Raw genomic sequence first — 27431 nt, 5'->3', positions numbered from 1 at the left:
AATTAATAAAGCTGCATGTGAACATATCTCTAATCTGTCAAGGCATATCTCATTTTGAAATAACATTAAGAACTGGGCACGGGGGCTTACGCCTGTAATCCCAGCACTTTGGGTGGCCGAGGCGGGCGGATCATGAGGTCAGGAGTTCAAGACCAACCACCTGGCCAACATAATGAAACCCCGTCTCTAATAAAGATACAAAAAAAAAAATAGCTGGATGTGGTGGTGCCCACCTGTAATCCCAGCTACTCAGGAGGCTGAGGCAGGAGAATCACTTGAACCTGGGGGTCAGAGGTTGCAGTGAGCTGAGATCACGCCATTGCACTCCAGCCTGGGTGACAGGGTGACACTCTGTCTCAAAAAAAGAAAGAAAGAAAGAAAGAACAAAAGAAAAAGAAATAACATTAATAGTCTAATTTGAATCTTCGTGAATACGAAGCTCAAGCTAAATAGTCCTGCTATTCACTACTCCATCCCCAGGTGCCTACCCAGAAGACCTCAACAGAATGAGAGTAAAAGCTTAGAAAAACGGGCTAAAGAGAACAAAAAGAGAAGTACTGAGAGGAAGATACAGAAACAAAGTAGAAAAAAAAGGGAGAGAAAGCTGAAAGACCTGGAGCACCGCTCATCGTGGTCTCAGATGCACCAGGTAGCAGTGTATGGTCACCTTCACTCACCTAGCCCTATGAGGTATTTATGATGCTTTGTTGCTTAGTGGGAGAAATCTGCAACCATCCATTTGGTATTAGGTGCTCACTGAGGACTGACTGTGCTGGGGACTGAGGAACCGGAGCCAAGATAAAAATAAAGATTGTCTCTGTCTGCATAGAAAATGAAAAGTATTTTTTGCACTCTCTGGACAGCAAACAAGGAGATAAACAGGTCTCGAAAGAGAAAGGGTTCGCTTACTAGAAAGACGTTCAATAACAGTTATCAACCCTGACAGAATAACCTCAGTGGCAAGTAGCCTGCTAAATCATATTCGTGCTTGAAATTCAGGTAAGTACTTGGAAGCTGATTTTTCATATACACGAATATGCCACATTCCAGCTGTCCAGAAACTTTCCAGGTACTGAGGAAGCCAGCAAGGAGATCACACTACCTTGGGGCTCCCGTAACAGGGTGCCAAGAGGAAAGTATTACCTAAGCCGAATCTTAAAGGAGTTAGCTTCTTGAAGAAAGAGACCAACAATGCCTCAAAAAGAGTACTCTCGACTGACAGCGTATAACAGGTGAAAGTGTAGGTCACCGAGGGCCTGTCCGGCCACGCCTTGTCTTTTAGGTATAACCTTTATTCATTTTTCAACCATGGCTGCGATGCTAACTGTGAAAATAAACCCAATTTCCGTAGGAATCTTTGGTGATTCACACTTCCGAGGCACCCCACAGCATGGTCGCCAGAAGTCTGTCGTTTTGCAATTTTAATCAAAGACCCCTAACACATGCCTTGAAACGCGACTTCATCTGTGCCAATACATTGTAAATTCATATAAAAGTTGAGATCTGTGAAGGGAAGGAGAGGCCGGCTTCGGTGTATAAGCTCAGCTGTGGTGAGCTCGGGGTCAAGTGAGGGTTTCTCTGAGGGCAGCACCCCCCAGCTGCGCAGGCGCGGACGTGGGCGCCCCCGGTCCAGTGCGCTCCGCAGTCGCTAGGGTCCGGAAGCGCGGCGGGGGCCCGAGGAGCGCACGCGTGCACGCGTGCGCAGGGGGAGACCTAGCGCCAGGGGCTGAACTGCAGGGAAGGGGGCGCGGCGCACGCAGCATGGCGCCCAACATCTACTTGGTTCGCCAGCGGATCAGTCGACTTGGCCAGGTGCGGCCTGAGGCGGAGCCTCCTGGTCCCCCCCCGGGCCCCCCTGCCTCCCAGCGCCCCTCTCGTCTCCGTCCCAGAGCTCAGACAGCTGCTTCAACCGCCGCTGCTCCCCACCGCCCGCCCCACGGCCGCCCCCCGGGCCCGCCTCCGAGCCCGGCCAGCGCGCCCGCCCCGCCTGCCCTTCCTCGCCGCCGGGCTGCTCGGGTCTCGTCGGTCCCCTCCTTCTCCGCCCCGTCGTCCTGACTCTCTCTCCCTCCTTCCCTTAGAGGATGTCCGGCTTCCAGATCAATCTCAACCCTCTCAAGGAGCCACTCGGCTTCATCAAGGTCCTCGAGTGGGTGAGTGCAGCCCGCGCCTGCCAGGCCCGCAGCCGCTCTGCGCGGCTCCCTAGGCAGGGAGACGGGAGCCTGCGAGCCGGGACCCTGCCCTGCCGCGCGGGCTTTGAGGCCGCCGCCCGGGGACTGGGAGTGGACGGTAGGGAGGGCAGGGAGGCCGCGGCCTGGGCCCGCGCTGGGCGGAGACGCCGCGGCGGGCGTCGAATCACGAGCTCCTCGGCCGCCTGGCTCCCCTGGGAGCACCCTCCCACACCGGACCTACCCTCTGGGTGCCCCCGTGGAGTGGGAGTTCAAATTTCCCCTTGGCTCCACTGCTTCCCGCAGAGGAAGGGAAAACTTCCTGCTGCGGTCTAACCGAAACCCGGCGGCTGGTGTCGCGCTCTGCGGAGAGGCTCAGCGGGTACTTCCCAGCCGGTGCCCACTCGAGGTCCAGCTCCCTGGGAAGCCGGTTTTGTCTTGTCGACGTGATTTGGCGAGCATTCCGTTCTTAATTTGTTTTTAAGATGGGCTCCGAGTTAAAAATAGTCAAAAATAAACTGTGGGCCAGGGGAACGAAGGAAAGGCCTTTTAACAAAACGCATGGAGTCAGATCGGTTCACTTAATAACACGTTAGGAATGGACATCGAGTGTGTTTTGGGTATTTCCAAGCAACATCCTGCTTGGAAGTCAGCTTTTAGTCCTTTCTTGAGAACACTCACAATCATTAACATCAAAGAACACTTATTAATTCGACCTTGGCAATGATCAGTCACTTGGAGGAGTTGGTGAATATACCTGGCACTGCGGGCTTCCTTCAAACTTCGTGGCCCACTACGTATTTCTGCAGGCAAGTTGTGTTTACAGACAGCAGCATTTACATCCATAGCTTTTTCGCCCTTTTCTTTAGTGATAGAGTGGTGAAGAAGAATAAGAACTTTCAATTTCCTGTTCTAAATAACCTACCGAGGATGTTTTTAAAAGCAACTGAAACTCGGTTTCTCTGATGGGTACCTAATGTGATTTTCTACTTAGACCATTGTAACCGCCCAAGGGGTTAGACGCTTTCACCATTCACTGAACATTTTGTGTGTTTTCTGAAAACTGAAGTAGTGCTGACTTCACACAAATGACTACTTTAAAGACGCATAAATAAATAAACCTGATTTTTTTTAAACCTAAGTCCAGATTTAAGTATAAAGAAAACTATGATTAAAGCATTTAAAAATTGCAAGAGGAAAATCGCATTAACGAGGCTAATCAAATATAAACGTTAAGAAAGTCTTACATCTAGATTTAGTCTCATTGAGGATTATAGTTAAATTTATAACTAATAATTTAGATTTCCACTTAAATGAAGAGGCAGCTGTTTATGTCTGTGCTTATATTATTTGTCAAGTTTTTAAACAACTGTAGATTTAGCTTCTTCCTTAATATTTCAAGCACTAGTGATAAGTTCATTCGTGTTCTGATGTATTTTGAAAAATACCCTTTTTAAGCATCTTACGGAAATACTACTTTCAGTTTGAACAGCTTGTTATTACACAGGAGAGCCTTTTATGAAAAGACTACGCATTGTTAATGGTGTGGTAAATATTTATTCAATGAATATTTGACTATTTTATACCAGATCTGTACTAAACAGTAGCATACCAACATGAATAAAACATGGTCTTTTTCTCATGATCTATTAAGGATGAAGGACATAAAAAATATGAAAATGCCATATAATAAACTGTAATAAAGGTGTATGCAAAGAATAGTAGAAGAAATGAGAGAGAGAGCATTTGCTTGGAGGAACTAGGGAGGACTTCATAGCTGAACGAACACTTGAAGGATGGGTACTGGTTCACTTGGGGAGTGACTTTCTAGGCAGAAGGAATCTTACATTCAGTGGTAGGAAATGTTGAAGCAGCATAACCCTGTATGAGAACTTAAAAGTAATTGGGGGTTAGTTGGAATATATACTGGGTTGGAGGATATAGTTTGAGATTATTCTGAAAACACTTCAAAGAGGTTCGCTGCTTCTAGGGTTAATCTTTGGGAATCTGGGCCCTTAGGAAAATGCATATGTGCAGAGTACAGAATATTGAAGTGTTTATTCCACTCAAGCCCAGAATCCCTGCCATAGGGGATGGGAACTTACTTAAAGGCTTTAAACAAGTCAATAATATGACTAATTTTAGGCCCTCATAATTCCTTAATGAACAGATTTCTCTTCCTCCAATTCTGACCTTTCCAAATCATCCCTCTACACTGCTGACAAAATGAAAATTTCTAAAAGGATGGATTGGAAAGGTCAGAATTGGAGGAAGGGAAATCTGTTGATTGAGGAATTATGAGGGCCTAAAATTAGTTTCAGTAGAACTGAAGGGGTTTACAAAAGGGGGTTACAAATTAGAATATGTATGGAAGGTAACGAGGAGGGAGGACCCTAAGATGACTGCTGTCTTTCTGACTTGGTTGCCATTAGCATCATTATTCAAGGTATGTCATTAGGAGGAGGAGTAGCAGATTTTTGTGGAAGATCCGAGGTTTTGTATATATTGAGTTTGTGGTCTTTTTAGATCTTTTGGAGGTATCCTATAGGATACAGTTGTATATATGGGTCTAGAATTTAAAATATGAGTTTGGGCTGCAGATACAGCAGATATCTGCCTGCAAAGGAGAGAAGGAATGGTTAGGAAAATTGAGGGAAATAATGCCTTGGCATCACTATTAGAATTTCAAGAAAAGAGTACCCCAAAACATTAGGTGCAATAGAATGGTTAAGTAAAATAAGGACTAAAATGCATCCCTTGGTTTTACTAATCATACTGTTGGTGGCTTTAGCAAGAGCAGTTTCAGTAAAATCAAAAAGCCAGATTTTAGTAGGCTGAATGAAAGTGTGGTAAGAAAGTGAAGACAGCATAAACCGCTGTTTGAGTGCGAAGATGGGAGGAATTTAATGTTTACAAAAAAAAGTCACTAGTTCAGCTTATAGCTCATTTGCTTAAATGCATTCTCTGGAGACAACCATTGTATTTGGTATGTAACAAAAGTCTTTATTTGCATTTCCCATTTTATCATACTGAGAAGAGAACTCAAGGGTCAATGTTTAATAAAATTTTTACTGCTTCATCAGACGTTCTTAAGTAAAACTGGTGTTTTTTGTTGTTGTTGTTCGTTTTTGTTTTTTGTTGTTTTTTTTAACTACAAGCGTGTGGCAATGAAATAGAGTTTGGTATTCTTCTTGATTCTTACTAAGCCGGGCAGTTTTCCCCACCAGTATGTCTGCTTCATCGGTACAAATGTCAACACAGTCTAAAAGGCAAATAATGTCTTAGTATTGTTCGGAAAATGTTTTACCTCCATGAACGCCTGAAAGACTCTTGGGAGCTTTCAGGGGTCCACAGACCACACATTGAGAATTGATGAGGTAAACATCACTGGGGACCAGAAACAGAACAGAAAATATGGCAGGGAGAAAGACTATTCCCAAATTTGGTAATTATTAATAAATCTGGAGAAAACTCAACTGACTGTCTGGACTTATGACTTAAATAAAGCTGAGTACTTAAAGGTGTAGAAATAAAGAGATACATATAGCCACTCAAGACCTGGACCAATCTACTTGTAGGCTTTAGGTCTGGATTTGTGATAACTTATATGTTCACTTATGTTGGTGGTTTGGGGGTCCCATCATAAGGTGTGGTGTTTGTGGACTAGGGGACTCAGAAGGCCAAGCAGAAATGACCATGACCATAAAGCCGCTAGACAGGGATAGAAGCAGGAGGGGACAATCAAGTTGAGCCTGTATCAAATATCCTAAAACACATGAAGAAAACTAGTTTTTACTTAAAAACTCAAATTATGTCAGTGGCCACAAATGCTGTCAGTTTTCCACAAAGAGACAGGCTTATTTCAAGACAGCCAGCCAGATCAACAGTCAGGATATTGATTCACTCCAGAAGACATGAAAATAGTAGAGCAATTAGAAAATGATTTTTATTTTTCTGTATTTATTTATTTTGAGACAGAGTCTCTCTCTTGTCCAGACTGGAGTGCAGTGGTGTGGTCTCGGCTCAGTGCAACCTCACCTTCCAGGTTCCAGAGATTCTTCTACCTTAGTCTCCCGAGTAGCTGGGATTACAGGCACTCACCACTACACCCAGCTAAGTTTTGTATTTTTAGTAGAGACGGGGTTTCACCATGCTGGCTAGCCTGGACTCTTAGCTCCTGACCTCAAGTGATCCACCCGCCTCAGCCTCCCCAAGTGTTGGGATTACAGGCGTGAGCCACAGCACCTGGCTGATAAATGGTTTTTAAATAAATATATTTAGGTTCCTCGGAGATTTCAGGTGACATAAAGATGTTTTCAACGTACAATGATTAGGATTTAGCAAAAAACTAGCTGTTTATTTCAGCAGGAGCTCTAGCGTTTACTTCTCATCATCCAATTTTTTTTTTTTTTGGAGATGGAGTCTTGCTCTGTCACCCAGGCTGGAGTACAGTGGCATGATCTCGGCTCACTGCAACCTCCATCTCCCAGGTTCAAGTGATTCTCCTGCCTCAGCCTCCCGAGTAGCTGGCACTACAGACATGCGCCACCTCGCCCAGCGAATTTTTGTGTTTTTAGTAGAGACGGGGTTTTACCTGGTTTCACTAGGATGGTCTCAAACTCCTGACCTCAGGTAGTCCATCTGCCCTAGCCTCCCAAAGTGCTGGGATTACAGGCATGAGCCACTGCACCCAGCCATAATCCAAATTATGGGTTATTGAAGTATCTTGGCAGGCTATTTAGAATTTTCTACTATTGTACATTAGAAGCAAACGGAGATTCAGTGAAACTGAAGCACTTTGTAACTGACTTTATTGCCCGGTGGGAATAAACTGAAATATCACCATCAAAAACAATACATGTTTTAAAATGAATAACTTTAGCAAACATTTCAGACTTTGACTCATAAAAATCAATACCTTGGTTCTAGGCATCTAATCTTTTGATTGTAAAGGCAAACGTGCTATAATAGTTCATTTTAAGTACTGAATGATCATTTGAGTTATTAAAACCAGCATACATTTGTTTTGCATGTAAACACTCATACATAATATGCTTTTATATCTATTTTTGAAGATTTAAGTTATTGCTTTGATAAACTAAACCTTGGACAGAAAGAAATTTAAGTAGATGATTTCAGATTAATGGCGAAATTAAATAGCAGTGAGGATCCTGCAGCTAGAAACGTGTAAACACTCATAAACCAGGTGAATACTAGTATTCTCCAGTAGAATCCTCAGAATGAGCATGGTCTAGCAATAGAAGTTAGGTCTCCAAACTCTTTTTAAATTTTAATTATTTATTTTTTGAGACAGGGTCTCACTCTGTCACCCAGGCTGGAGTGCAGAAGCACGATCACGACTAATTGCAGCCTTGACTTCCCCAGGCTCAAGCTTTTCTCTCACTTCAGCCTCCCAGGTAGCTGGGACTACAGCTACACACCACCACACCCACCTACTTTTATAATTTTTTATAGAGACAGAGTCCCACCATGTCACCCAGGCCAGTCTCGAACTCGTGGGCTCAAGTAATTCTGCTGCCTTGGCCTCCCAAAATGCTTAGATGAGCCACTGCACCCAGCCTCCAGAGTCTTTTTTTTTTTTTTTTTTCTTTGAGACGTAGTTTTGCTCTGTCACCCAGGCTGGAGTGCAGTGGCGTGATCTTGGCTCTCTTCAACCTCCACCTCCCAGGTTCAAGCAATTCTCCTGCTTCAGCCTCCCAAGTAGTTGGGATTACAGGTGCCCACCACCACACCCAGCTATTTTTTTTTTTTTATTTTTAGTAGAGACGGGGTTTCACCATGTTGGCCAGGTTGATCTCGGAACACCTGACCTCAGGTGATCCACCCGGCTCGGCCTCCCAAAGTGCTGGGATTACAGGAGTGAGCCACCATGCCCAGCCTCCAGAGTCTTTTTTATCATAAATGCCTATTAGTACAAAATTTTATGGACAGAGCCACAATATGCATCTACAACTTAAGATGCATGTTTTACTATGTCAGTTAGTATCTTAAGGTATATTACTCAGTGCAAATTTTGTTTATATTTTTAAATCCTTGTTTCAGATAGTATTCTGATTATTTTTTGTTTTGCCACCTTCTTGTGATCTGATTGTCTGTTTTTACCTTGTAATATGGCTGATGAATGTAATCATAGAGTATACGTAGAGTATGAATGCTTCCATTTTCTCTTTTATACATGAGTGTGTGTGTTACCAATCTATAGTTTCTTTGAAAACATTTTAAAGCCACAGGACAATTTTGTGAAGGTTAGTTTGGTTAAAACTAGACAATTTATACCATAAATCCAGGCCCACTCACATTGTAATGCATGAACACTAAAAGTGAACGAATAGGTCAGGTTATCACTGTCTGTCCTTCCGTGTGTGAGATTCCCCTTACCTTCAGGCTACCCAGCATGCCATACTGACATGTGACCTTCTGATGTGCTGCCTAGCATGGGTTTCAGTGGTATATTAATTGCAATAAAGCTTCAATTCCTTATTTAAGTCTGAAAGTAGATCTAAATAGAAGTTTATATATTTTCTTCTGGTGCATCAGTTAATTGACTACTCCAGTCTACTTTGGAGACTAGTGCTCCAGAAAACCAGGCTGTAATTTTCACCCTGAGGTTACAATTCTCTGCATAAGATCTGCCATGGTGGTCATCTAGTATGGGTCTGGTGGGCAGAGAGGTAAGTGGGACTGTTTCTCTGGATACTTGGGGCTGTATGTGAACATGTAACTTTTCTGACCTAAACAGAAGCTTGCTGTCACCCTGCCCCTGGATTCTTACTAGTTACTCTTCAGATAGAATTCCATGTCAGTAGTTTCAGTCATTCTTCATGGGGTAGGAGTGTATGGGAAAATGAGTTTCAAAAGTGGCCAGAAAATATAAATCAGAACACCAGTACTCCTTCATTTTAGACTAGGGTTAGAAATTGAAATGGTCATAGGAACCACCCTCTAAAGTAAATGAGTGAAGCAAGATGTTTGGAAGAAAAACAATAGTATGTCATTGATTACTTACTGGCAACTAACACACATCCTGAGGGCTAAGACAATGGAGAAGCAGATAACCTAGAAAGCACATGCTCTGCTATAAGTGACATCTGTCATTCAGTTCTCTCTGATTGTTGCTTTATGAGAATGTGGGTCTGATGTTGCCATTCTTCAGCTTTCCCATACATACTCGGGAAAAGCAGGAAATCCAAATTTTTATATGTACTATTAAAATTAATTAAATTAATTTAATTATTAAATTATTTTAATTTATTAAATTAAATTAGTGATATTAAAACAATGACAGCAAATTCACATTTTTTTGTAATACTGCAAAGGCCACACAAATATATTTGCAGGCCAGGTTTTACCAACAGGCTGCCAGTATATAACTTCCAGTCTAGATCAAAATAGCAGTAGAATATAGGGAGAAGTGAGATAGTTGGATATTTTGCCCTCATAATTTTGTACTTTGTTTAATATAAAATATGTGCTTTTGTCCCTTCTTTCTATAAGATAAAGACCAGAATTGCTGTCACGATATTTATCTATCCTTATAACAAAAAGCTTTAAAATGATAATTATGTAAGATTCAAAATATGGTTTTACTTATAAGTTATTGGAAATTATTTTTTCCTTAAGCAGTTATTTAGTGAGCATTTGCTATGTGTCAGGTTTTCTGCTAGTCACTGAAAATTCTAAACAAAATCAGGTGCAAAGACATGACAGTCTGGCAAAGGAGCAGTAGAAGTAATAGTCTTGAAAGCAGCAAGCTGTAGTGCTGTATGCTATTTATTTGCTACTTGTTATATTAGGAAATTCATTTTTCTATTTAATTTTTTAATTTAATTTTATTTTATTTTTAAGACAGGGTCTCACTGTGTTGCCCAATCTGGTATTGAACTTCTGGGCTCAAACAATCGTCCTGCCATGGCCTCCCAAAGTGCTGGAATTACAGGCATAAGCCACTGCACCCGGCCCCATTTTATTTTTTATAAAGCAAGTTACACAAGAAAAATGCCTATAGTAGAGTTCATATATAATAGAGTTAATGTCTGTGATAGCTCAAGAGAAGAATCATGAGTTCTACCACAAGGAATGAGCTAATTAGAGATGGGGCATTCCCAGAACAGCAGCATATACATTTAAGAGGTAAATACATGGTATGTTTCAGAACAGTAAGCAGTATAATGTGACAGAATCATACAGTACCTGGCAGTGAATACACTACAGATAAATCTATCTCTAAAGTTGAGCATCGATCAGCCATGCTTTTTATGCCAAATTAAGAAGTTTGAGCATTTTTTGTTTAATTTAGGTTGGAAGACAATTGAGGAAATTCCTTTAAATGGGAAGGACATGATCAGATTTTTATTTCAGATCAATGTGACATCATTCTAAACTAGCTCTGTCCAGTACAAAAAAATACAATGGGAATAAAAAATGCAAACCACATAGTAATTTTCAGTGTTCTATTAATCACACTAAAGTAAGAGGAAACAGGTGAAATTAATTTTAACAATATATTTTACTTAATCCAATCTATCCAAATTATTGTTTGAACAAGTCATCAATATAAAAATTAATAAAATACTTTACATGTTGTTCATACTAAATCTTCAAAATCTAGTGTGTATTTTGCAGTTGGAGTACATATCAATTTAGATTAGTGACATGTAAAGTGTTCAAGACTCACAAGTAGCATCACTGGGTACTGCAGCTGTACTGCCCACATTATAGAAGATGAGTATCAATTGGAATGAAATTGGAAATGAGAAGAAGCGTCTGCTGGGTTACGCCCAGTGAAAAATGGTGACGGCCTGAACAAAAATAGTGGCAGGTGTAATGTAGTCAGGTAAACAGAGCTTTTAAAAAATGGTTTTATACTCTAGGTAGTCATATGCAACATGGTTTTTGTTTTGTTTTTGTTTTAACTCAGCATTGGATTTCTATGATTCATCTATGTTGATGTAGGCAGTTGTAATTCTTATATCTTTTTTGCCATATGACTTCCCATTGTAAGAATATACTATGGTGTTTTATCCATTTTCCCGTTGCTTTTCCCTTCCCCGTTTTTTATGAACATTCTTATACATCTCTTAGTACACATGAGCAAGGGTTTCTCTTAGATCCATACACTAGTAAATCCTTTGTGACATTATGTTTATTATAAATATGTTCACCTAATTGGTAGCTTGTTTTACATTCAACAGCTGACTTGATTACAATTTTTTTTCTGTAGTTGAATTTAACAGTCTTTTATGGTTCTTTTAAAGACTTTTTACTTTTGTGTACAGTTCATCTGGACCATGTACTGAACAACTCTTCCTTGTATTAGTTATCTATTGCTGTATAACAAATTACGCTGAACTTAGCAGTTTAAAACAAAGGTCTGTTGACCTTTATTAGGTGAGATAATAAATCTCACCCATTCTTCTGTGGGTCAGGAATTTGGGAGCAGCTTAGCTATGGTTTGGGCATAGGGTCTCCCATAAGTCTAGCAGTCTAGCTGTTGGCTGGGGTTGCTGTTATCTCAAGGCCTCCAGCTTATTCTCATGACTGTTGGCAAACCTCAGAGGATCCCCTTCCAAGCTCGGTCATGTGGTTACTGGCAGTCCTCAATTCCACACCATGTGAGTCTCTAAAAGTTGCCTGAGTATCCTCCCAACATGGCCACTGGCTTCCCCCAGAGAATGGGAAAGTTCAGGAGTGAAAAAGGAAGACAGAAGCAGTCTTTGGCTGGGTGCGGTGGCTCAAGCCTGTAATCCCAGCACTTTGGGAGGCCAAGGCCGGTGGATCACCAGAGGTCAGGAGTTCGAGACTGGCCTCACCAACATGGTGAAACCCCAACTCTACTGAAAATACAAAAATTAACCGGACATGGTGGTGGGCACCTGTAATTACCCCTGCTACTCAGGAGGCTGAGGAAGGAGAATTGCTTGAACCTGGGAGGTGGAGGTTGCAGTGAGCCGAGATTGCACCATTGCACTCCAGCCTGGGTGACAAAGCGAGACTATGTCTCAAAAAAAAAAAAAAAAAAAGTTGCAATGTTTTTATAACTGAGTCTCAGAAAAGACATCCCATTTCTTCGCAGTACCATATTCTATTCTGTAGAAGCAAGTCACTATATTTAGTTCACACTCAAGGGAAGGGAAATCAAGCTCCACCTCTTGATGGGAGTTTTATCAAAGAGTTGGTGGGCATTATCTTTAAAACCACCACATTCCTTTCCTCTGTGATCTACAAATCAACTCTGTTAGATACAATTTGTCTTATACACACTAGTCTATTCCTGGCCTCTTTATTCTGCTCCATTGGTTCAATTTGTATATCTCATTTCTTTTCTTTTCTTTTTTTTTTTTTAATTTAAATGTGGGTATATGCTCAGGACTCATTTTCTGGCCTTTTCACTCTGTGTATTCATGCATATTTATTCTGAGAGAGTATCGATTCTTCTATCTTTACCTTTTTTTTTTTAACATAAAACATTATTTATTACAAATAATGAAAAATGACATCATGACACATTTTCCAAGGAAAGTTATTTTTACACATTTTGAAATCCTGTGAAAACCAGGGATCACCTCTTAACAGTTAAGACCTCAAACTATGTGCTGGACATTACCTCAGACTCTTCCTATCTGTAACCAGATTCTTTTCATGTATCTCTTCTTTGTGGGGGCAGGGAGGGGAAACAAACCCTTGACAATTATTATAATGTGGATTATGGCCTACAAGATTTAAGGCCCTGGAATAATCCATGGGAGGCATTATAATCAAGTGTTCAACAGTGAAGGTTTGATATCAAATCTGCATTGAATTTTATCTACTACCACTTGCTAAGTGTGTATGACCTTGAACAAAACCAAGTCCCTGACCTCTTTAAGTTTCTATTCTAGGGAAAGACAGACAAATTAAGTACTGTGTCAAGCAGTGGTAATTAGAACAGAGGAGAAATAGAGCAGAAATAGAGGGAATAGGTTGTGTAGTAGTGCTGTTATTTGATATAGTGTAGTGAGGGGAAGTTCTCTCGGAGAAGGTCATACTGGAACAGGAAGCTGTGGAAGTGAGGGAGTGAACCATGTATTCCAGGCAGAGGAAATAGCCAGTGCAAAGGTCCTGAAGGAGGAGTTTATCCCATGTCACTAAAGGTGTTGCATGGAAAGCAGTTTGTGTATACAGATTAGGTAAAGGAAAAAGTCGCAACATGAGGTCAGAAATATATAAGGGAAGAAAGGATCTTGCAGGCCTTTATATGAACTTTGAGTTTTATTCATAGAGAGCTCAAAAGCCATTGGAGGGTTTTGAGCAAAGGATAACATTTTCTGCCTTACATTTTTAAAAGATTGTCTTGGCTGTTATGTTGATAACAGACTGAAGCTGGGGCAAGGGCAGAAGCAGAGAGACCATTTAATGCAAAATTCAGGCAAGAGGTGATGGTAGTTCAGATCAGGAGGCAGTACAAGTGGTCAGATTGCAAATGTATTTTGAAAATAGAGCCATCACCACTTGCTGAAAGATTGAGCTCTTGGACTTTAACAGCACATCTGGAGTTTTTTGCTTACTTGTGGTGTTTTGTAGAAAATTCACAAGTACAAAAATAAAAAGGAATTATTTTTTATCTTCCTTTGAGAGGTGACCTTGAAATTTTGATGCATAACCTTTCTAGTTTTTGTTGTTTAAATTTACTTTATATGTAATGAACACTTTCTATGTTGTTAATCTCCAACAGCTATATAATGTTTCATTGCATGAATGAATGAGTGGATGAATTATAGTTTGATTCCCTGTCAACATTTAGGTTGCTTCCAGGTTTTTTGTGTTTTAGATAGTATTTGAGAGAACATCATTCATTTTTTTAAGCATATGCATGATTAGGAAAATAAGTTTCCAACAACTTTTTGAGACCTGGAAATACCCACAAGGGAGGCTTAATAGGCTCATGAAATAGTGTTTCTTCTTTGCTTACAGCCTCTTGGCTTTACAAATTACTGGTAACTTGCGTTCCAAATAAAAATACCTCCAATTCACCCATTTTGATTTTGATACTAATAAATGAGTCTCCCTCTATATTTCATACTAACACTTAGTGGATACACTAAAGTATGAACAAATGAATTGTCATATGGGCTGGTACATTAATTTCTATATTATATGTAGCCAGGCATGGTGGCACACTCCTTAGTCCCAGCTCCTTGGGAGGATCACTTGAGAGTTCAGGGCTGCAGTAAGCTGTGATTGTGCCACTACACTTGAGTCTATACAACGGAGTGAGACTCATCTCTTTAAAAAAGGGTACTGGGGAGCTGGGCACAGTGACTCACACCTGTAATCCCAGCATTTTGGGAGGCCAAGATGGGAGGATTGTTTGAGTTCAGGAGTTCAAGACCAACCTGGGCAACACAGCGAGGCCTCATCTCTAATAAAATTCAAAACAAGATTAGCCGGGTGTGGTGATGCACACCTGTGATGCAGCTGCTTGGGGGGCGAGATGGGAGGACGGCTTGAGCCTAGGAGGCCAAGGCTGCAGTGAGCCCTGATCATGCCGGTGTACTCCAGCCTGGGCGACGGAAACCCTGTCTCAAAAAAAGAAGAATTTCTAGAATGTTAGTGAGCCAATTTTTAATAATCAGTGTGCTTACAGTTTTAGTGACCCTTGTTTGGGGTGTAGTAATGCTTATCTTGTTTTTTCTTTTGTCTTTTTTCATCTTACTTTGTATAGATTGCTTCTATCTTTGCTTTTGCCACCTGTGGAGGTTTTAAGGGCCAAACAGAAATTCAAGTGAGTTGTCCTCCCACAATTACTGAGAATAAAACTATTACAGCTACTTTTGGTTATCCATTCAGGTGAGTTATATTTATTTTAATGGTTTCACTACTCTTTTTACTTTCACAGTGAGTCATTAAGGTTTCCAGCAATTTATTGATTGTGGAGGGTAGAAAATTTAGATTGCATGCTGATTTGTAAGTGATCATTACCTCCCAAACTGTGGTATACAGACCCATGCCTGTCTAAAAACATCTCCTGGTCTGTAACAAAATAGGACAGAAAGTGAGAGTAAGTGTTTAGAAACTTTTGTAACAATGTGATGTTGCCTTAATAATTTTATTCTAACAGAGGATTGGAAATGTAAAAATAAAGCAAACTAGAGATTGTTCTATCACCTTAGTATAAGAAGCCCTAATGTAGAAGGAAACATAACTTAGAAAAATCCAGATTCTCAATGTTTTTTGCAATTACTGAATATTTATGTCTTTATATAGGTTTAAGACAGATGTATATAAAGAGATTCCATATTTCATTCATTAGCATAAAGTCATACTTTCTTACTCTTAAAGTAAGTGACTTTACTTACAGAAGAATATTTCATCTGTGAAGTCTTGTTTGACATCAGTATCCATTGAAAAGTTTACTGAATATGTCCTATGTTTAAGCCAGGGTTAGAATCTTCTTTCACTTACTAACTTTACTTACTTGACCCTAGACTCAATTTTTTGGTCCAGTAATTGGAAGTATTATCTTGTAAGGCTGTTTTGATGATTAAATAAAATCTCCATATTAAAGATAAGTCAGATAATAAGTGGTTAGTAATCATCAAAACCTCTCTCTCTTGTATCCTTTCTCCTAGACACTTCTCATGTAAGGAACTGTTACAGCATCTTTAGTGACAAGTGTTTTACAATTTATGGTTGGGAAAAATGAAAGGCAATATTTATTGTTAGCAACTATTGATCCAGGGTTAAAAATGTAAATCATTGTTGTAATTGGCTCTCTTGGGGCTAGTCACACATACTCTGCCACACAAAATGAAATATGATGTCTCAAAGTATAAACCATTTGGTATAATCCCTCCTACCTAATTTTTTACTGCAGGAAGATAGTATCTGGGTATGAAAGTATTTAATTCAGTCTATATTCAGTGTATCGTAAACCAATACCAGGTATAACTTATATACATTTATTATGAAAATTTCAGTTTACTTAAATATAATATTTGAATTTTACTTTTTTCCCCAAAGGAATGTTTTTAATATATTTGGGGAGTATTTTTTGAAGTGTCATTCATTGTTTTACATAAATGTTTCTGTCTCTGCCGGGAAAGTCCAATAATTCATACGTTTATTTTAATAGGTTGAATGAGGCATCATTTCAGCCACCTCCAGGTGTAAACATATGTGATGTAAATTGGAAAAGTTACGTTCTCATAGGCGATTACTCTTCTTCTGCACAATTCTATGTTACCTTTGCAGTGTTTGTGTTCTTGTACTGCATTGCTGCCCTTCTGCTTTATGTTGGCTACACGAGTCTGTATCTGGATAGTCGTAAACTTCCTATGATTGTAAGTAATCACTTTATTTTTTTAATACAAAAATAATTTGTATAAGCTAAATATAGATTTTCTTATACTGGAAATAGAAATACTTGGCGTAAGCCAGTTCAGCGTATTTTGGCCCGTGTTTGCCACAAGGTTGAGCTCTCTCCCATTAGGTTTAACTCGATTATTTTAGCCTATTTGCACTATAAAGAAAGTTTGTTCCTTTTTTAACTCTATTTTAACTTGGAAAAAACTCACATATGTAATAAAGCACATCAGGTTACAAATAGCAAAAAAATTAAGTCGAAATTAATTCTTTTAATTTGAATAATTACTTATCACAACATAGCCTCATAACTCTGCTTCTTTTTTTCTTTCTCTAAAGGCTCACTTTATACTTCTACAAAACTTATGAGCTTAATTATCTATATCTTGGGTTCACAAACTATGTCCCAGAGGTCACTGTCTTATTTTTTATTTTTACTTCTTTATGTATGTATTTACTTTTTGAGACAAGGTCTCGCTCTGTCGCCCAGGCTGGAGTGCAGTAGCACCATCTTGGCTTGCTGCAGCCTCAACCACCTGGGCTTAAATGATCCTCCTGAGTAGCTGGGACTACAGGCACAAGCCACCATACTCAGTTACTTTTTGTGTATTTTTGTAAAGACAGAGTTTTACCATGTTGCCCAGGCTGGTCTCAAACTCCTGGGCTCAAGTGATCTGCCTGCCTTACCTCTCAAAGTGCTGGGGGTTATAGGTGTGGCCACCGAGCCTGGCCTTGTTTATTTTAAATAAAGTTTTTTTTGGAACTCAGCCATACAAAATCATTTACACATTGCCTATGGCTGCTTCAGTGGTAAAGTTGAGTAGTTGTAACAGAGATAAAAAATATATTTGCTATTTGGCCCTTTTCAAAAGAAGTTTGTTGATTCCTGGTCTATGTCCCTAAACTCCTTAATTTAAAATCAGACCCAGATAATTCTTACACTCAGCCTTAGTGGCAGCCACGAACTAATTTTGAATCTTTGAGGTATCAACAAAGGACTTAGATTTGAAGTCCTGATACTTTTGGCTTCAGAGCCTACTGAGCTAGAAATATTCTCTCAGATTTAGTTAGTAGGATCTGCCCTGGATTATTGGTGGCAAATCCAGAGATAAATCATGGTTTTAAGCTACACCTCCACTATAAAAGAGTAACTACAGGCTGGGCGCGGTGGCTCAAGCCTGTAATCCCAGCACTTTGGGAGGCCGAGACGGGTGGATCACGAGGATAGGAGATCGAGACCATCCTGGCTAACACGGTGAAACCCCATCTCTACTAAAAAACTAGCCAGGCGAGGTGGCCGGCGCCTGTAGTTCCAGCTACTCAGGAGGCTGAGGCAGGAGAATGGTGTGAACCCGGGAGGCGGTGCTTGCAGTGAGCAGAGATCCGGCCACTGCACTCCAGCCTGGGCGACAGAGCGAAACTCCATCTCAAAGAAAAAAAAAAAAAAGAGTAACTACAAAGTCAGTTATTAGTGACTTAAAGGGAGAACAGAGGTGTTTTTTATGTGTGATACTGGTCATTCATATGTGTGAGAAAACATGTCTGCTAATTATTGTGAAGTTACTTTAAAGGGAAGGCTATTTAAATATGAAGGATTATTAAATAAGATTACAAATTTTATTTACTTATTTATTTTTAATTTTTGCTGCTGGATCGTAAGAATGGAAATGGTAAGTAAGTAATACAACAGTCTTTTATCATTCAGATTTATTCTGTTTCTTATGTCATAGGAGACATAAGAAAACTAGAGGTTTGCATAAAATACTTCTCGGTTATTAAAAAGATAAGATGTCAACTGTTTTAATTTGCAGTGCTTATCCAAGATACATGTTAGGAATCTATGTTTTCTGCAGACTTTTCAAATCTTATTGAAAAGGGAACTAGAATGATCTTATAGATAATTATATTTCATTAAAATTCTTTGTAACTAGAAGCTATTTCTCGCCATTTTGTCATTATCCCAACAAATTTTTTTACTAAATCTATCAGTGTGCCCTTTATTTCTCATATTTTATCTAGTAAACTTTTAAAATACTACACTTCTTAAAGCAGCATTCAGACCTGTTTTGTAGGTGGTTTTCTGTCTGATAAAACTATAAAACTGACCTAGTTGCATCATTCAGAAAAGTAAAAAGTAATTTTCCACCTCAGAATGACCAATTAGTGGTCATATAAAGAAATAATCCAGAATTGGTTCCTTAAGTAGGTTTTTATTGTTATGTAATGGGTGCTTCTTGTCTTTAAAAGTCTAGCTTCTAAATTTAATTTTCAGTTCTATTTTTAATTTAACCATAAAAATATTTAAAAGTTTTCTTTGAGAGACTAGGTGCAGTGGGTCATGCCTGTAATCCTAGCACTTTGGGAGGCTGAGGTGGGTGGATCACTCCAGGAGGTCAGGAGTTTGAGACCAGCCTGGCCAACATGGTGAAACCCCATCTCTGCTAAAAATACAAAAATTAGCTAGACATGGTAGTGGGTGCCTGTAATCCCAGCTACTCTGGAGGCTGAAGCAGGAGAATCACTTGAACCCAGGAGGTAGAGGTTATAGTGAGCCAAGATCACACCACTGCACTCTAGCCTAGGTGACAGAGCAAGACTCCATCTCAGGGGAAAAAAAAGTGGGCGGGGGGGGGGTTGAGATACCCAAAATTTAAGACATAGCCAAATGTGACATTAATTTTTAGGTACTTTTAATGAGGACAAGCCCTTTTAGCAATATTCCCAATTCTGTGCTAAGGTGTTTCTAGGAGTATTTCAATTATGAAAATTGAAATTACTTCAATTCTCTTTTGAAGTAAATATAGCACTTTTTTTGTTAAGTAGCAGGAGTTTAAGGTTTCAAGGCAATGTGGAAAATTGAGAATACCAGAAAATGAATCCAAACAAAAATAGGGTATCCCAAATTCTAAAAATCTGTGAATCATATTACGAATTGTTGGGAGGAGTAGAGCTGCCGTAGGCAGCTGCAGGTTGTGCATTGCAGAGCTCCAGGTGGCACCATTCACTTAGAGTGCAGTGTGACTAGAGTCCTAAGTAGAGCAAATACTATCTGAAGGGACCAGAATTCCCCCCACGTTCCTTCAACCTAGGTTACTTTGTGCATCATTTTCAGAAAAGTTCCTGCTTTTGAAATAGAAGAATGTCATGCCCCAAGCCATCCAAGTGGATTTAAGAGCATAACCAGAAAAAAAAAAAGAATTTGGAAGGAAGAAAATACCTGAAAATTAGGAGGATTTGACATATATTGATCAAAGTTGTGAACTTTTCTGTAAAGAGAAATTATTTAACATGTGATATAACTTCATGTTACTCATCAGTTTTCCAAAAGACACTATTTCTAGCAAGTGTTTAGAAAATGTCTACCTGCAGCAGAATGTATAGCAGATGTACAGCAGTAAAAAGGGGAGTACTTCCACAGTGCAGAAAATATAAGCTATCTTTCTAGGCTTTTCTCTTTGATCTAGGTTTTTTAAAAGGACAAGTAGCAGCAGAGAGCTCAGATGCAAAGTGCATGTACTTTCGTGTTTGTGTAATTAGTAATTACTTTTGGTTCTCTAATCTTAAGTATTCATTCAGTGTTGTCTTGACCAAGTGGGCAAGCTATATAGCATAGCTTCTATATCTCATAAGAGGTCACTGGTATTTATCCTAAATATTAGGTTGGTACAAAAATAATTGTGGTTTTTATCATTAAAATCAATAGCAAAACCACAATAACTTTTGCACCAACCTAATAAATGACTAAAAGGTGGCTGGCAAAATAATTAAAAACTAATTGGGTTTATTTAAAAAACAAAATGCTTCTGGGATAAGCTCCAAAACCCATTCTGAGGTTAGAAAGATTTTTGCTGCAGATGTATAAGTGCTCCTGTCCTTGAGTGTATGTATATGTTTAGCATATAGCATCCAAAAGATAAAAATTTTATATTATTCCTACCCTGGTCATTAATTTGAAGGAAGATCAAACAAGATTGGACTTATGATCTAAAATATTAAAACCACCCATTAGAACCATTTATTCTAAAATATTAAAACCATCCCATTCTTTGTAATAAATAGCAAAGGATTCAGTACAGAGTTAATAGTGATAAGGTGTCTTGGGAGATTTTGTTGTTGCCTTTTCTTAATTAATGAGCATTCTTAAAATTTGTGGTTAGGAAATTTAAGAGATACCATTCTGGTGTGTGCTTTTCACTATTTTATTATCCATCTCGTGGAGAATTCGGTTTAAAGTTAGAGTTTTGCAGAAGAAGGATAAGGGAGTTGAGAGTATATGCAAGGGATGATAACGAAGGCCTTTAGAGTAGAAATTGATTAAAAGAAGTGAGGATGGCCGGGCGCAGTGGCTCACGCCTATAATCCCAGCACTTTGGGAGGTCGAGGTGGGTGAATCACCTGAGGTCAGGAGTTCGAGACCAGCCTGACTAACATGGTGAAACCCCATCTCTACTAATTAGCTGAGTGTAGTGGTGGGTGCCTGTAATCCCAGCTACTTGGGAGATTGAGGCAGGAGAATCACTTGAACCCGGGAAGCAGAGGTTGCTGTGAGCCTAGATCATGCCATTGCACTCCAACCTAGGCAACAGAGCGAGACTCTTGTCTCAAAAAAAAAAAAAAAAAAAAAGAAGTGAGTACATTAGTGAAGTGGTGAGACAGTAAGAAAGCAGTAGGATCAGATTGTAGGTCTTGGTGGGATCAAAGGAGTTTTAGGATTGGGGTGCCAGAGAGAGTGAGCTGGAAAGAGGTGTTATCGGAAAATGGGATGATCAAAACAGAGTATGGAAGGATACAGTTATTGGTGATGACAAGATCCAAGGTATGATCCTGGGAGTAAGTGGCTGAGGTGAGGTTATGATGAAGGGTGTATAAAACTGGTTTCTAGTGTGAAAATCTTAGACTTCTGAGGAGGTGACTGAGTCTTATTGACTGTTGTAACTTAGGCACTGTGCTTGTAACACTAACAGCAATGTTTACTATGCTCACTGACTTTTTAAATAAAGTATATCATGAAGGCCATTTCTCAGTACCATAAGGTTGAATGTAATCTCAGTTTCTTCATCATGGATTTGAAATTTAGTATTAAAATTAATTGTTCATTATTAACTCTTACTGATTTTTGCTTTAGGACTTTGTTGTTACACTTGTTGCCACTTTTTTGTGGTTGGTGAGCACTTCTGCCTGGGCTAAAGCTCTGACAGATATTAAAATAGCTACCGGTCACAATATTGTTCAGGAACTTTCGCCTTGTAAGAAGAAAGAAATACTGTGTTACTTTGGCTCTGTGACCAGTATGGGATCCCTAAATGTATCTGTGGTATGTATGCATTATTTATAATTTATTTCATATACTTGTTTAAAGTACTAGTAATTCAAGAAAGCAATAGCTTTCAGTAAATCTCTGGATGGTTTTTATTTTTACTCAGCTATCTGAATTCTAATGACAATATAGTGGTTAGTGAAGAAAAGTTTGTTTAAAAAAAAGTATTGCCTGTAACCAAGATCATGATTTTATTCATCTCTGAGACTTTCTTTCATCTAGTCAGATTTATATTGGGAAGATGAATTTCTTTTTTTTTTTTTGAGATGGAGTTTCGCTGTGTCGCTCAGGCTGGAATGCAGTGGCATGATCTCGGCACACTGCAACCTCCACCTCCTGGGTTCAAGTGATTCTCCTGCCTCAGCCTCCCAAGTAGCTGGGATTACAGGCATGTGCCACCACTCCCAGCTAATTCTTTTGTATCTTCAGTAGAGACAGGGTTTCACCATGTTGGTCAGGCTGGTCTTAAACTCCTGACCTCAAGTGATCTGCCTGCTTCAGCCTCTCAAAGTGCTGGGGTTTCTGGCGTGAGCCACCACACCCAGCCAGGAAGATTAATTTCTTTGAGGTTGACTAATTGGGATGGGAAGTAAAGTTTTGTGACTCCTCTTTTTTTGTAGCTACAACTGTTGGATTGGAGTAGAAGAGATGGTAGGAGGGGGTGATAAGAGGTAAATGGGAAAAGGTACACGAGCAGTTGATAATCATTCTAAATAGGAGGAAAGTGAAAGCATTCGGAAGAATAGCTAAATCTCTTAGCCATGATTTTATATGTTACAGATTTAGAGATTTAGCCTTATTTCATTGGGAATAAGTCATTTATATAACCACATTTTGTACATTGAAATATAGTCTTCCTTCTTTATTTCACATTGTGTTTAGTATTAAACTTTAAGTGAAATAATGGCGTACTGCCTAAAAATATTTAAAGAAAAAGTGAGATTTTTTTTAAGTAGGGCATGAATTTTTATAAGTAGGTATTTGATTTTCATATTTATTTTTCTCTTTTGTAGATCTTTGGCTTTCTGAATATGATACTTTGGGGAGGAAATGCTTGGTTTGTGTACAAGGAGACCAGCCTACACAGTCCATCAAATACGTCTGCCCCTCATAGCCAAGGAGGTATTCCACCTCCTACCGGAATATAATTAAAGGGAAAAATGCACTGTATGAAGTATATGTTGATACTATGACATGTTGCCAACATCTTGAGAAGCATTATTTGTTTCTAATAAAAGTAATGGCTTTGTCAGTATATTGGTGGGTTTAAAATTTTGCTGCTTTTTTACATAAAGCCTGNAAAGTGAGATTTTTTTTAAGTAGGGCATGAATTTTATAAGTAGGTATTTGATTTTCATATTTATTTTCTCTTTTGTAGATCTTTGGCTTTCTGAATATGATACTTTGGGGAGGAAATGCTTGGTTTGTGTACAAGGAGACCAGCCTACACAGTCCATCAAATACGTCTGCCCCTCATAGCCAAGGAGGTATTCCACCTCCTACCGGAATATAATTAAAGGGAAAATGCACTGTATGAAGTATATGTTGATACTATGACATGTTGCCAACATCTTGAGAAGCATTATTTGTTTCTAATAAAAGTAATGGCTTTGTCAGTATATTGGTGGGTTTAAAATTTTGCTGCTTTTTTACATAAAGCCTGTGCCTTTCCTAGAAAGTTAAGATGTAAATGTGTTCTCACATGTAAATTTGAAACTTCAGGGGCCTATTATGAAATGATACACATTTTGAAATGAACCATAATTTTTTTCACTAAGCTATTTGCCTTCCAAAGTGTTTGCACCTTAAGCCTTAACATGTATCTTCATTCAGAAAGCAGTTACATTGTCATACCATACTAGGAAGAAAAATCTTTATTTGGAATATACACTACTGTAAGTTTGTACAGATCATATACCTAAGACCCGTCTTTGCTTAAAAGCCTTGATTACATAAATATGTAGGAAAACATTGAGTTCAAAATTTATATCTAACATTGTTTATGTTATGATGATTTTAATTGCAAAGACTAGGTGTATATTTTTTTCTGTTTTTCTAAATGACCCGTGGTACTTAATAGGTGTACTAAAATTGTGTTGGGAGCAGGGATTTGGAAATTTCTGATAGATGTGTAGTTAATATAGTAATTCTGTTTCATGAGATATAATCTATTATGCTAGTGGTTTAATAGGCTTGCTATATAAGTAGAAAGAACATGGCTCAACTAGGTATCTTTATATGTATGGGCATTACTCTTAGTGATATTTGTTTCCTGTCCTTTATTGCTAATGCTATTTAAGTGCAGGCTGAGACCCAGCCTCTTTGTAATTAAAATAATCCACCGTTTTTTGCAGACCCTATTCACAGGGTTAAAAAAATTAAGATTGCTTTCCATGTTTGAAATTTACCATTGAGAGTCAATGAAGTTGCTATTTTGAGTTTAGCATTGATATTGTGAAAATAAATGCAATTTGGATTTCATGTTTCTTAATATTCACTCTTGTTTCACAAATGAATGATTAAGGAATTATGCATCATAAAGGAACTTAGTGAGGTATATGATGAGTGTATTGTCTTTGCACACACACATATAGGTATATTCTGAATACAAGCTTATTCACATTTTGCTTCCTAATCTTTTTGTTGTACAAGGATTCAGGTTTCTTATTCTTACAACATGATTGTTTATATGTGAAGCACATCTTGCTATTGCCTTATTTTTGATGCTTTTATTCATGATAAGAATTGTCAATATAAGAATGTATATCTTTTTTGCAACCAATTTAATAAAGGAGTTGAAAGAAAGAGTGCACTGATTGTTAATATTACGAAGAAACCTTCATCTTAAAGGCACTGAGCAGTACAAAACAGAACTGATTTTCAAAGCAGGAAACAGAATCACAGTTTTATTGTTTGGCAAGGAATAAAACAGACAGAAGTGCTTTGGAGGTTTTACCCTTTTTTCTTCCGACCTCATTTAGAAAATACTTATTTGTAACTCTCAGATTAAGTTTTCCTGATATACCTTTTCTCATTAATTGTCTAATTAACTAGCAAAGATTCCTGGTTAAGAGTGTATGCTCTGCAACCAAACTGCCTGGATTTGAATCTTGTCTACACCACTTACTAGCTATTTAACCATAGGCAAATTGTCCTCTGTGTGCCTCAGTTTGCTTATGTGGACATTGGAAATAAAATAAGTAGTTCCCTCCTGTTTACTAGGAATATGTTTCAAGACCCCCTGGGATGCCTGAAACCAAGTATAGTACCAAGCCCTATACGAACTGTTTTTTTTCCTATCCATACATACACCTATAATAAAGTTAGGCACAGTAAGAGATTAACAAGGACTAAAAGTGGCAGAATTAAAACCATACTGTAGTAAAAGTTACATGAATATGGTCTTTTTCAAAATATCTTATTGTAGTGTTCTACGGGGAACTGAAACTAAGAATAGTTAAACCAGTTTCCTGATCTCATTGTGTTTATGATTTAAAAGTGACTTAATAAATGTAAAGCCCTTAGAACAGTGTTCTGCATTTAGTAGGCACTCTATAAAAGTTACCTACAATTATTAACTTTTGATTGCTTCTAATATAGAGATTCTTAAACTAGGAATTCATGGGGTTGGAGCCGTCATTAAGGTGGTGGTTTTGGACAAAGGGAGGATTGACCTCAGGCTTTCAAGCTTCTCCCTTTACAGTCCTTAAAGAGTTCTGAATCTTTTAGTGTGTTTTATTTTTCTGTTGGTTGACATTCATAAGGTTAATGAGATCAAAATTTAAAACTTAAAAGTATTGAGATTAGAGTAGATTTTAAAGGAGTTCTATTGCCTTTTCACTTCTGCTTTTGAATCAACATTACAAGGTTAACCCATTTATAGGATAATTTCCAGGAGAGAAGCAATAAAAGCTTTACTTACTAGGTGTTAGGTTGTAGAGAATTATTTATAAAAGATGAGCATTCCTAATGTTTTGTGAACAGAGGTCACTTCAATAGATGTTTAACCTACTGTAAATGTTAAAGGCAATATTGCTTATGTTTCACATTTAAAATTTTTTCATATAGTAGTTGAGATTAATGGGTAAGCATACAAAATAATATTTAACAAATGCTTTATTTGCATCAGATGTTTGTTTGTTGAGACAGGGTCTTACTCTGTCACCCAAGCTAGAATGCAGCGGTGCCATCTCAGCTCCCTGTTAACCTCCACCTGCCAAGCTTCAGTGATCCTCCCACCTTGGCCTCAGTATCTGAGACTACAGGCACGTGTCACCATGCTTGGTAATTGAAAACATTTTTGTAAAGACAAGTTCTCACTATTACCCAGGCTGGTCTCAAACTCATGGGCACAAGCAATCCTCCTGCCTTGGCCTCCCATAGTGCTGGGATTACAGGTGTGAGCCACCATACCCAGCCTTGCATCCGATTTTTTTTTTTTTTTTTTTTTTTTTTTTTTTTTTTTTTGAGATGGAGTTTCACTCTTGTTGCCCTGGCTGGAGTGCAATTGTGCGATCTCAGCTCACTGCAACTCCCGCCTCCCGGGTTCAAGTGATTCTCCTGCCTCAACCTCCCGAGTAGCTGGGATTACAGGTGCTCGCCACCTTGCCCAGCTAATTTTTGTATTTTTAGTAGAGATGGGGTTTCATCATGTTGACCAGGCTGGTCTCAAACTCCTGACCTCAGACAATCCACCCACCTCGACCTCCCAAAGTGCTGGGATTACAGGCATAAGCCATCACACCTGGCTTTGCATCAGATTTTTTTTAAAGGAAAGAAAATAGTACAGATAAATCCTTTTCCTTACTGAGGTACAGTTACATTTTTCCTACCTTTCACTATTAAAAATAGCACACAAATACTCTTCTGCAGTGTGTGAGGGGTTCTCTAAGACCTATCACTATACGTGGGAACTACTGGAATGTGAGATGTTCATGTTTTCCATTGTAACCTAGGTATTTCAAAATTGTTCAGCAAAATGCTTATAAAAAGTCTCCCACCAGCAATAAGATTTCCTCTTGCTCCATATTGCCAATAACCTGATGTTTTTGGACTATTGCCAATCTGATAAGTTTGAAATTGTGTCTTTGATGCTTTCAAATTTATGTTACTCTGATTGCTATTTAGGTTGGTGGTCCTTTCCTGTATTTATTGACCATTTGGTTTCCACTACCCTGTACTGCCTATTCATATCCTTTGCAAATTTTTCTGTTGTGGTGCTTTTTCCTGTTGAATTGACGTGCTCTTTATGTATTATTGATATTAACCTCTTGACATTTATAGAGGTTGCAAATGTCTTCTGTCTGTTCCCGGCTTGGATTTTCACTTTGTGATTTTTGTCATATAAAAGTTCTTTATGGCCGGGGGCGGTGGCTCACACCTGTAATCCCAGCACTTTGGGAGGCCAAGGCAGGCGGACCATGAGGTCAACAGATTGAGACCATCCTGGCCAACATGGCGAAACCCCATCTCTACTAAAAATACAAAAATTAGCTGAGCATGGTGGTGCATGCCTGTAGTCCCAGCTACTCAGGAGGCTGAGGCAGGAGAATCGCTTGAACCCAGGAGGCGGAGTTTGCGGTGAGCCT

General features: G+C 38.9%; 1 protein-coding gene across 1 annotated transcript; it reads left to right on the top strand.

Moving 5' to 3' along the window:
- Window positions 1-1648: 1648 nt before the first annotated feature.
- SYPL1 (synaptophysin like 1) lies at window positions 1649-23100 on the top strand. Its single transcript, XM_017874674.1, has 6 exons — window positions 1649-1812; window positions 2079-2150; window positions 14887-15011; window positions 16297-16504; window positions 21652-21840; window positions 22857-23100. The coding sequence occupies exons 1-6, from the start codon at window positions 1762-1764 to the stop codon at window positions 22989-22991; spliced, it is 780 nt and encodes a 259-aa protein (XP_017730163.1). The 5' UTR covers window positions 1649-1761; the 3' UTR covers window positions 22992-23100.
- The last annotated feature ends 4331 nt before the right edge of the window (window positions 23101-27431 follow it).

The sequence above is a fragment of the Rhinopithecus bieti genome, unplaced genomic scaffold, assembly GCF_001698545.2.
Source record: "Rhinopithecus bieti isolate Rb0 unplaced genomic scaffold, ASM169854v2 scaffold_7414, whole genome shotgun sequence".
Classification (NCBI taxonomy): Eukaryota; Metazoa; Chordata; class Mammalia; order Primates; family Cercopithecidae; genus Rhinopithecus; species Rhinopithecus bieti.
This window is presented reverse-complemented; position numbering and strand designations above follow the sequence as displayed.